General features: G+C 43.6%; 2 protein-coding genes across 2 annotated transcripts; both read left to right on the top strand.

The window, feature by feature from the left end:
- Positions 1-841: 841 nt before the first annotated feature.
- LOC143011335 (MOB kinase activator 1B) lies at positions 842-6,844 on the top strand. The gene is made up of 6 exons (XM_076164174.1): positions 842-1,136; positions 2,308-2,474; positions 3,375-3,468; positions 3,582-3,715; positions 4,503-4,666; positions 4,766-6,844. Exons 1-6 carry the CDS (start codon positions 1,123-1,125, stop codon positions 4,841-4,843), a joined length of 651 nt encoding a protein of 216 aa, XP_076020289.1. The 5' UTR covers positions 842-1,122; the 3' UTR covers positions 4,844-6,844.
- A 133-nt stretch (positions 6,845-6,977) lies between these two features.
- Positions 6,978-10,946, top strand: dck (deoxycytidine kinase). Its single transcript, XM_076163679.1, has 7 exons — positions 6,978-7,183; positions 7,491-7,606; positions 8,604-8,797; positions 8,912-9,059; positions 9,298-9,413; positions 9,841-9,940; positions 10,696-10,946. Exons 1-7 carry the CDS (start codon positions 7,090-7,092, stop codon positions 10,720-10,722), a joined length of 795 nt encoding a protein of 264 aa, XP_076019794.1. The 5' UTR covers positions 6,978-7,089; the 3' UTR covers positions 10,723-10,946.
- The last annotated feature ends 616 nt before the right edge of the window (positions 10,947-11,562 follow it).

The raw sequence follows: 11,562 nt of genomic DNA, 5'->3' as shown, positions 1-11,562 counted from the left end.
AGTCACGTCTGTTTCCAAACAAATGACCGACTCGGTCGTGGTAATTTTTTATTAATATACAGTAAAAACAGATCCAAGTATTTGAAAGGTGTGTTGTCCAATGTCTCACTGTGCTGTGAAACGGGCTATAATGAGGGGGATGCTGAAAGGGCTTGAATATGAAAAGACAATCAGTGATTGCCATATTTCCGACACTCTTGAAGGTATCAAGTTTCGCCGACTGCCATATGATGTCATTGCTATTTTTAAAAACATATTAAAAAGAAGCAACACCGACATCTGGAGGCTATTTGTGTCGCTTCTTTTCAACGACGGAATAAATGAAACAAAGCAAAACTCAAATCGATTTTCTGAAGACCACCGAGTAAGAGATGCTTTTATTTGCTACAGATAAACAAAGTAACCTAACAATACAATAATTAAGTGTTAACAAATCCATAAAAGGTCTTCTTCTATAAATGGACTGGCTTGAAAAAAAAAAAAATTCTAACGTTTTCCAAACATTTAGCTCGTTCTTTGAACCACAGCGAAAGCGGACTACGTTTATAAATATATTACATCATCAATTAAAGATGGCACGATGACAATGATGTTAAAATAAGTTCTAATTGTGTTTTGACAAAAAAAAACATTCCCTTTTTTTTTTCATCACAAACAATTATTTTTCAAATTCTTCAGCGTGTAAATGTTGTTAAAAATAAATGTTGTTTTTGCATGGACTGAATTTAGGGCACAACATCGCTTAGACCACCACTTTGAAGACGAGTTTGTGCCTTACCATGGGTATCCAACAGGGGGCAGTAAAGAGAAGAGATGTTTCTGTTGTGCCTTGAACGTCAGAAGAAGAAAACTGTATTCAGTCAGTTCGCTGCTACCTACCCGCATACACAGAAGCAGCTTTTTTAATCCTCAGACTTATGTGCTTATCTTTATACTTTATACGTGCTGCTGTTACGACATTATTTAATTCTTTATAGTCTAACCGAGCGAGAGAATCAAAGAGTATTGAAGAAGTGTGAGAGTTTCTGACAAACTATCTCGTCTTGGTCTGCTTCCACTCTGCTGCTCGTTATTTGTGAAAGGAGTTGAAGTGGATTTCTATTTTCCACTGTCCGAGGAAACATGAGCTTTCTTTTGTGAGTTACATTCATTTTTATTAATACATGTTATTTCCCCTAACACTTAACTAGCTGTGTAACAAAAATGTCAACGGCATACAGCTAACACTTGGCTAGCGCTTAGCGGTAGCGTTCGAAGGGGGGGATAAGGCTACATCCTGGAATCGCTTGATGTGACTCGGAATATTTCAGCGTATTTCTTGGTGAATTTGTGCCTTAAATCAGTAACATACGAATGATATCTTGTAAATATATCGTACTTTCCAAATATGACGCCACTCCAAGCGACGCCCAGTTTAATTGGACTAGGAGGGGGGCGCTCACAATCTGACCTGGTATATTTCCTGGCGTTGTCACTATGTTGGTACAGGCTATACCCAAACATTATGCAACATGGATGCGCTTGTATCTCATCCAGCATTTTTTGATTTAATCTCTGCGACAGACGCACGCATTCCTTGATCTCTTGATTGGGTGATAAGGACGGATAGGAACGCAACAAATACGCCCTTTGATGATTGTATCAGTGTGTTGAGTGAGAGAAATGGAGGTGTAGTGGTAACGTTTCATTGCGGTCTCCATTTCGACTTCATCCAAGTCTATGGATTTGAGATAGAATCATCATCTCGTTCATCATCATCATCATCATCATCTCCATCTTTAATTAGACAGAGCCAATTCTGCTGGTTTGTTGCTGTTTCAAGCAGAGGGGGAGGTACCAAGGTGCTCAAGAGTCCACTGGTAGTTTATAGATTGTCAAAGTAGATGTTTTATATCAAGATGTAGAGACTTGGAGAGGTTTTGGAGTGAATGCAGGGCAGCACAGAGGCCTCATAACCCAGCGCTGAAACCATCAAACGCACAATTTTGCTTCAGATTCTTGGAACTGAACCTGTCACAACTTTTGACACTTAATTCCAAGAAATACTCCATGAATAGACAGGGAGAATGATCCGTTGCAGCCCTAGAAAAGAAGTGATTTTATGTCAAGTCTGTGTGTCATGTTCTGCCAAAAGTGATGAGGTCACCTGGGGCACGGTGTGTTTGTCAGCTCTCTGATCTGATCTCGGCTCTCGTCCCCTCCCCAATGCTCTCACCATTTGTCATCGCGTCTCACTGCCTCCTCGTTTAATCACCCTTTTTTCTCTCTCTCTCTCTCTCTCCTCCTCTTTGAAATGTGACTCAACAGTGGAAGTCGTTCGTCGAAGACTTTCAAGCCCAAGAAGAATATTCCGGAGGGTTCTCACCAGTACGAGTTGTTGAAACATGCCGAGGCCACGCTGGGAAGTGGAAACCTGCGCATGGCAGTGATGTTGCCTGAGGGGGAAGACTTGAATGAATGGGTCGCAGTCAACAGTAAGGGCCTCATTTGCCTTCTCCCAACCCTCAATAAACCTCAGCTGCCTTAGTTTTACCTACACACAGGACTTTATTTCCATATCTGTCTATCTTTTGGTAGTTTTTACATTTGCATGCCTCTCAGGAGTCGTTTCCTTGAGGACTTGATAAGAGCACAGCAAGAATGAGAGCTTTTAGAGCGGGTAGTATCTATCATGGAACAATCTTGGCAGTCAGTCCGAAGACCACGTGCAGTCGTGTTGGGAAAACCCACTTTGAATGTTAAATAGACTTTATTGTCCCTGCTGCAAGGACCCTGTTTACTTTCTCGAGTTTGGAGCGAACGGTTGCTCAGCAGAAGCTTTACTCCTCTCGCGTCACAGCGCCTTCAGGCTGCTCAGGGTGGATTCAATAACTTCTGCTTTTAATTTCACTTCGCAGTTCGCTTCATTTTAATGCTGTCGGTTTATTGTTATCGCCCGACCAAGTCTGTGCAATAGGAAACTGCTCTGACCGATCACACATCATGCGGAATGTCAGGCCTGTAGGAAAGGGAAGCTGAAGTCATCTATAATAGGATCGACCACACACGACTCATGAGCTGCTCCACGTTATGTTGTTTTCTGTGAGAGTGGCAGCAGAAGAACCAACTAGTGTGTGTGTGTGTGTGTGTGTGTGTGTGTGTGTGTGTGTGTGTGTGTGTGTGTGTGTGTGTGTGTGTGTGTGTGTGTGTGTGTGTGTGTGTGTGTGTGTGTGTGTGTGTGTGTGTGTGTGTGTGTGTGTGTGTGTGTGTTGATCTGGTGTACAGTTGGGGCTGGCAGAGATGTGTACAGCTGAGTCGTGATGCCAGGATTTCCTGCCGTCAAGCGGGATTTGTCTTCGTACGCGCACCTGACTGAATGTTTTTGTGTTTTGCAGCTGTGGATTTCTTCAACCAGATCAACATGCTGTACGGCACCATCACAGACTTTTGCACTGAGGAAAGCTGTCCGGTAATGTCCGCCGGCCCAAAGTAAGTGTGTTAATGTAGGAGGTCTGCAAGAGTTCCGGTCCCTACAGGCTCATCCGTGGGGTCAAGAGGTGTCATCGTTCAAATCTCACGCTTGTCATTCTTATTTGCTGTAGGTACGAGTATCATTGGGCTGATGGAACCAACATCAAGAAGCCAATCAAGTGCTCCGCTCCCAAGTATATCGATTACCTCATGACCTGGGTGCAAGATCAGCTCGATGATGAGACGCTGTTCCCCTCAAAGATCGGTACGCTTCAGAGCTGTTTCCTCTTCCTCCTCCTTCTCCGTCCTCTCTTCTGCAGAACCAGCGTTGTTGGTTTCCCATTTGGATTCAATCAAACTTCCCAACTGAAACCCAATCTGGATGTATTAAGCAACACAAACGCACATATTAGGACCATTTAAACCTAATAACATTAGATCCTATTTGCTTATTTACACATCCAGCCATAACACGATCCGGACATAGAAATGAAGAAGAATTGCAGAGGCCTGCTGCTGGGGTGTGGTCCGGGGGCGAGGCGCTATTCAACCTTCACTCCCTTATACCTCTTTACAGATTCAGACATCTTTGGACGCTGATACATTCATAGATCTCTCCGTGTTATGAAATGTACAGGCCCGGGCCCGCGAAGAAAAAAAGGGGACGCGTTCACTTCGACGCACATACCAGCTGGAACTCCCAACCAGCCGAGGCTTGCGCTGCCTTGGGCGGAGCGTTACTAAAGCTGGATGGCAGTCAGTATAAATAAATGTATGACACACTCCTTTTGTGCGTCTGGGTAGAAGGAGCCTGTGCCTGAACGCGTTGGCAACATCACAGCAGGAAGAGATGAGCGATGGTTAAGGCAGCAGAGATGTAGAACGGTGTGATTGACGAGGGTGTGACTGTAAATTCCTCTTATCACTGTTCATGTAATAAAAAGCGGTGCCTGAAGTCACACAGCGACGCTTGTTGGATGCAGAGCAGACACACTTTTCACCATTTAGATTCTCCAAAACGGCAAAATTTCTCTTTTCCTCTTTCCTCCAAGGCGTCCCCTTTAAGCGGAACTTCATGTCCGTGGCCAAGACCATCCTGAAGCGCCTGTTCCGGGTCTACGCCCACATCTACCACCAGCACTTTGACTCCGTCATGCAACTGCAAGAGGAAGCTCACCTCAACACGTCGTTCAAACACTTCATCTTTTTCGTTCAGGTAAAGAAGTAGAACCTTCCTCACATCGGCGTAATAAACATGTGGGATAAAGGCGATGGTCTGACGGTGTTTTCTACGTGTCGCTTTCTGTTTCCCCAGGAGTTTAACCTCATTGACAGAAAGGAGCTGGTCCCACTACAGGAGCTGATCGAGAAGCTGACAACCAAGGACAGATAAACAGCCACGTATTCCTTATTTCAGTGGTCTCCTAGTTTTGCACAGATAACCCCCCCGCCCTCCCCCCTCACCCCCCCACCCTGGCTGTATGTATGCAGTATATACTATATATTTCCATTTGGGGAAATGTTTTTAGTAAGGCCAGGACAGAAAGAAAGGTCTCGATAGGTTTAAGGCGCCAGGACTAATGCTATCAGGGATTACACACACACTCTCTCTATTGAACCAACTACAGTTTAAACACCTACATTTGGACAAATCTCCCCCCAGAACTCACTCTTTTACAGTATTCAGCCTCAGCTCACATCCAGGCTGGTATAGACTTACGTTCCTTACTTTTTTGTATTGGACTGCATAGTTTTTTTTAACCACTTTGGATTTGTGGTAATACGAGACAGGCATTTCTGAGGCCGTATAAAAAAAAAAAAACGTCCAACTCGCCAGCAGCTTTATCCTAACAGGAAGGTTTTTAGCCATCTTTTGAGCCAATCGAGCAGCCGGGAGGCACTTTCACCATCGACTGTATCCACACGGAAAGAGCCAGGTTGCCGTTGGCGACTATTCCCATAGGTAACTTCACTTTGTCTGTCAATACGAAGGCAATTACAAACACTTAAGTGCCTGGTGCGGCTCATAATCTTATCTCTATAAATAGTCCAAATGAAGGCCACGGGCTCTCTTGAACCTCGCTTCACGGAACCACTGACGTAATTGATACGACTGTAAATTCCCGCCCCCCCGCCCCACTCACCCTTCTGATTTCTGTGACTTTTGAAATTCAATTCATTTTCACTGGAAGTCCCCCCGCTCCGTTCCGGGGGCAGATGTGTGATAAGCGAATGTGTTAAGAGACAGAAGTGAGGCTAGGATATTGCGACGTCGTAGCAGGGACTGAAAATGGAATATCCTCTCGACAGTGTGTTCCTGTATACTACTACTACTCCCCCCTTCCTCCCCCCTCCCTCGCCGCCTGCCTGTATGTCGAGGGAAACCTTTGAGGGATCTAAAACCTTAGACTGTAAATGATCCGTGTTCAAAAGGCACAAACTGCTGTATAAAAGTGGATTTTGAATTTGTTTCCGTCACTACATCCCTTGTTGTCTCACTAACCGATGAAGCACTTTTTGAGCATTTTTCCCTAACCTCTCTTACGCCTGAATGTCTACGCCTACATAGAGTGTTCTTTGTGACGAGCTGTATCATGTGTTGAGTTTCTTTCTGCTGCCATATTCCCCCCCCCCCAAGATGAATGTTGAAATTGCTTAACCTTATCTGAAATAGACCGCAAAGGCACACGTTTAAATTTCTGACGCTCTTTTTATACATGTACTTTGCCCCCCCCATCTCAGTGTCGTTTCACTATGCAATAATTGACACAAAGCTCCAAAAAGGGTTATACCAGCCCTGCTCATTAGCAAATATTCATTTCCTTTCCTTTTATTACTCCATATTCCGGTTTATGATAGTCGCTTCTCTTTCTGTTTTTTTTTGCCCCGGTGTCGGCTTTAGTGACGTGTACGTTTTATATATTTAAACTATATCTCCCTATCTGATTATTTTTCAGAAATGCACACATGTAAATACTGAGGGTGAGACAGGTCTTAAAGATGATTTTTAACAAGCATGGAGTGGTAGCTTTTTGGTTTTGAAGAATGCGTCTTTGAGTCTTTTTAGAGGCTGCTTCACCTTCCCATTTGGACGTTACTACTTTTCTTTTTTTCTTTTTTTTAATCGTCAGTATAATTTCCACTTCCTTTACGTAATGATGATGAATGTTACTGCTTACCAGATATTTGAAAATGTAGAGAAACAGTCGTCCAGAGAGCATCACATTCTTATGACGTGCTCATAGCATATAGCCTATTGCCTCCAGTTTTTCTCTCTTTGACTGTAATAAGTTGATGAAATGTTTGTAAATAATGGCTTGTTAGGGGTTTTCAATGCTACTGAGTTGAATTATGCTGTTTGAGGCAAATTAAAGGTGGTCTTTGACACTTTGAATGCTTTGTTAATTGTGTTTTGTGCAACGAAAAACCGTCTTATTTACACAAAACACTCCCAAAGGGAATGGGCGTCAGAGCGTCATCCGAGCAAAGAGCAGCTGCTACTTCCGGGGCGGGGCCTCTTCTCCTCTGAAGGCGCGCAGTGACGTTTGTTAGCGCCAATCTTTGAAACACCACAGCGAGCTCGAGCGCCCACCTGAGAGCAGCCGCTGCCGCTTTTAAGTTTTAAAGAAAAGAATCAAAATGCCTTCACCACCGAAACGAACCCGCTCGGATCCAATGAACGACTCGTTGGAGCGAAGCAGAATGAAGCGGATTTCAATCGAGGGGAATATTGGTGAGTTCCGCGTACGAAAACATTACCGGGAAGTGTTCGAATAACAGCTGACGTAACATCAAATTAGTAATCAATCGATTGATACACTCGGCTTACGTGCAGTGGTCGAATACTTCAATGATTGACGCTGTCTCAATCGATTTTTGTTGAGTTTCACGTATAGCGCCAATTTCCAGACAATAATATACCGTGTTTAAACTGGTTAACGGCACATTCTCGCTCTTTTCTGTATAAATGCAGTTATGATAGTTGGAAGTACGTTTAACGCAAAGATTGAATATGAATTTCTCTTGTGCTTTGTGTTCAGCGGCGGGCAAATCTACCTTTGTGCGCCTTTTGGAGGAGCAGAGCTCAGACTGGGAGGTAGTACCAGAGCCCATCGCTAGGTGGTGCAACGTCCAAACAGCATCGAATGACTTTGAGGTACGAACACTGTTCATTTTTGTTATTTTCAGGTTAGCACGGGTGATTAAACGACAACACTTATGACTTTCTCAACAGTATCGATAGGAATGGATTGGACTTTTGTTATGGTTTTAAAACCTTCCAATGAAATCCTTACACAAAGTCCTCACATGTTAGATTCAAGGAGCTTTTATATGTCATCTCTTCCTGTCCACTCTTTGCTGTTACTGCACTCTTCTCGCCCCAGAATCCATATGCAGAGCACATCTTAAGAATATGATGACCGACGGGGTCTTAAACTGTATTTAGAGTGCAGCTGCCATCTGTCCACATCTCCACTGGTCACTCTGATATACTACACACCCACAGGAACAGATGGTCCCACTGTGGACACATGAACATGCCATTGCTGGGATGAACATCTTTACTCACCCCCCTAGCCCTCATATCTGTCCGTGACACACCCATGTACACTGTTATCATGTGCTTCTTTAACACATTTGAATGTATAAATCAGGGTAGAGCACAGGCTCAAACTAATGATAGCTCAGCCGGACATGCAGGTGTTGCGTTGACTTCTTGAATGATGCGTTCATGCGCCCTCTGCTGACGGTGGGAGCGGTTTGTTTTTTTGCCGAGCCAGCCGGTGTGGAATGAGGTCATGCAGGTTTAAGCTTAAAATGAAACTTCAGTCACCACAATGGCAAAGGTGTGGAGGAAAATGTATTGCGTATGTGCCCTGGAGAGGTTTCTATTAATATTTTAGTTGTTTCTTTTTTATTACCTTGGGGTTATTTTCAGTCAACTTTGAAATGCAGTGTCATCCTCTTTCAAAGGCACGTGGGTACCAAACGAAAAATAATTTTATAGACTTGTTTCTAGCTAATATATGACAATTTGTGGGTTGTATCCTTTCACAAACGACAACGATACAAGTGTGGAACATGTGGACAGTTGGCTGTTATTGATATAAACGTTCCGGTTTGAATCTCACCGTGTCGCTCGCCCCTTTTAGGAGCTGACCACGTCGCAGAAGAGCGGGGGGAACGTTTTGCAAATGATGTACCAAAAGCCCGAGAGGTGGTCCTACACATTCCAGAGCTACGCCTGCATCAGCCGGGTACGCGCCCAGATTAAGGCCGCCAACGGGAAGGTGAAGGACGCCGACGACCCCGTGCTTTTCTACGAGCGCTCCATCTACAGTGACAGGTGGAGGGACGCCTCGATCGCACAAATAGAAATAGTAGTTTTGCCTTTAAAGTTTACGCTCTTATGACCCGTTGTTATTATCGACCCGTGTTGAACTCTAGCTCTTGTCTTTAGGTACATCTTTGCATCCAACCTTTATGAGAGCGAGTGCATGAACGAGACAGAATGGTCCATCTACCAGGACTGGCACGGCTGGCTTCACAACCAATTTGGCAAGGACATCGAGCTGGACGGCATCATTTACCTCAGGGCCCCTCCAGAGGTACTGGGCCGCGTCTTAACTACCTCTCTAAACTGCGTGTCATTTAAATGGACGCTGCTTTAAAGCGGTTGTTATTTCCTCTCTTTATTTGTGTGTGTGTGTGTGTGTGTGTGTGTGTGTGTGTGTGTGTGTGTGTGTGTGTGTGTGTGTGTGTGTGTGTGTGTGTGTGTGTGTGTGTGTGTGTGTGTGTGTGTGTGTGTGTGTGTGTGTGTGTGTGTGTGTGTGTGTTCCTGTGCAGAGGTGTTTGGAGAGATTGCACCTGAGAGGCAGAGAAGAGGAGCAGGACATTCCTCTGGAGTATTTGGAGAAGCTTCACTTTAAGCACGAGAGCTGGCTGCAGCACAAGACCATGAGGTGAACAACATGTGTACACACAGACTTGACTTTTATGGCATGTTTGCATCAGAAACTGTGTGTGTGTGTGTGTGTGTGTGTGTTTCTGGGAAAGACATCGCACGCATTTGTGAAAAGGAGGGAGGTCAGCGCAAAATTTTCCATCATGCCCTCTCGGCTATCTGAGCGCATTAGAGAGGCCGTTGTAGAATAGCCGGAGGGGAAACGAGGAGTTTAGCCAATACACGTGATCGCAATCTGTCCAACTGATGTCTATTTAAAATGGATTAGCCTGGAAATAGCTCCATTGTTTGCAGATAACTGCTTCTACAAAGACACATTTTTTTATAGAGATCCATCTTTTTAAGGAAATGGGTAACATGAAAAAAGGATGTTTCACTTAACGCCATATGACCTCTGACCCCCCCCCCCCCCCCCCCCCCTCCAGGACGGAGTTCGACTACCTAAACGACGTGCCGATCCTGACTATAGATGTGAACGAAGACTTTAGAGGAAATAAAATCAAGGCCGGCGACATGATCGAGAAGGTGAGCGATGGCAAACGATGACATTTTTACCTGCAGCCAACTAGAAACACAGAATCCTGTCGGTCTGTTGCTCCTGTAAACCCAATCTGCCTGGCATGAAGCCCACACAGGGGTCATTTCTGTGTATGTGGATTAGCTGACGCTCAGGGATTATATACCTGCAAATACAAATGTGTTTTGGGTGTCTTTTATGACGTGCATATGTTTGTGTTTTGGCACCTTTTTGTGAAGTTTAGTCAGCAGCTGCATGGTTACTACATCCTCCCTCCGCCCCAAAACATCACATCTCACCCTTAGTGACTGGCATTTTTGGCAGACACTGACTTTTGGTGCAAACATTTTAATCCTGTGCTGTTTTTAGGAACAAGCAGGCCCAGGTCAAGTTGTGTGTGTGTGTGTGTGTGTGTGTGTGTGTGTGTGTGTATCTGTGTGTGTGGTGGAATGTGTGATCTTTCTATATGCAAGCGCACACACACTTTTCATCCATGGAAACCCACGGCCTGGATATCTGCTTATGTAGCGCTTTCATGTTGATGGTAAATACACGTGCTATTTATTCAAAATGTCATTTAGCAAGAAATGGACTCAATTACACGGACAAAGCTGAGAGATTAAACCGTGCACGGGTGACTTAACCTGACTTGTTTTCCAGTTAGGATCACTTGGGGTGAAAGTCGGGACAATGGAAATTTACAACACGAACGCTGACGTTGATAACCTCAGGAGACGCTAACATTTTCCTTGTTCTTTTTCAGGTGAAGGAGTTCTTAAGCACACTATAAACCGCATCTGACGCACGGGCTACCAGGGAGAATTACTTTATGAAAAAAATAAATGCCTTAAAAGTGGAACCACAGAACTACTTTTCTATTTTTATCAGTGTCTATGATTTGATCTTTTCCATGTTTTTTAAAAACCACATTTTGTGTTTTCCTTGGACAATTATTTATCTGTATCAGTCTGAATTGCACTTGTATGTTCAAGGTTAATAAAAAATTAAATTAAAATGGGAATAAGCTCCTTATTTAACTTCTTCCAGATTTTTTTTTGCTTCTCTACATTTTCACAACAAAAATATAAAAACATTCAACCGTCCCTTCTGCTTTCCCAATTTCTACCAGCAGATGGCGCTGGTCCCCACAGCTGCCGCCAGCGCTGCTATTTTTTACCCGTTGATCTGCCAATACCTGGTAGCTCCAATAGGATTTGAGCACAGCTACCTGAAATAGGTGTTTTATTTTCACTGGGGTTTATAATTACAGGGATCAGAATACATACAAGGTAAAAAGCCCTCACACTGACATAACAACAATCATGAATCATTCAGTAATCACGACGCATTTGAACAAATATGATTAAATGTTTGCTGACCCAGCTGCTGTGACTTTTATACAGTCAATCTGTTAATTATTGATTTTTAAATAGTTTGTTTTTACATCCGGGCTTTCTAATTAATATAAATACATGCATACAATTTATAATTATCATTGTTAGATCGATACAACTGTATGTTTTACTACGAACATTGTTTCATGACCTGCACCAGTATACAAACCTTATTTTTATCGACTTTCTAGTTTAATTTTACATATTTTTATCGACCTTCTAGTAACATTTTGTAC

The sequence above is a fragment of the Genypterus blacodes genome, unplaced genomic scaffold, assembly GCF_046128005.1.
Source record: "Genypterus blacodes isolate CSIRO-AG114 ecotype Tasmania unplaced genomic scaffold, CSIRO-AGI_Gbla_v1 ptg000133l_1, whole genome shotgun sequence".
NCBI lineage: Eukaryota > Metazoa > Chordata > Actinopteri > Ophidiiformes > Ophidiidae > Genypterus > Genypterus blacodes.
This window is presented reverse-complemented; position numbering and strand designations above follow the sequence as displayed.

Coding starts and splice junctions, on each gene's coding strand:
- LOC143011335 (XM_076164174.1), top strand. Junction 2,475..3,374: donor TGAATGGGTCGCAGTCAACA/GTAAGGGCCTCA, acceptor TGTGTTTTGCAG/CTGTGGATTTCTTCAACCAG. Junction 3,716..4,502: donor GCTGTTCCCCTCAAAGATCG/GTACGCTTCAGA, acceptor CTTTCCTCCAAG/GCGTCCCCTTTAAGCGGAAC.
- dck (XM_076163679.1), top strand. CDS start 7,090: ATGCCTTCACCACCGAAACGAACCCGCTCGGATCCAATGAACGACTCG. Junction 9,060..9,297: donor ACCTCAGGGCCCCTCCAGAG/GTACTGGGCCGC, acceptor GTTCCTGTGCAG/AGGTGTTTGGAGAGATTGCA. Junction 9,941..10,695: donor CCGGCGACATGATCGAGAAG/GTGAGCGATGGC, acceptor GTTCTTTTTCAG/GTGAAGGAGTTCTTAAGCAC.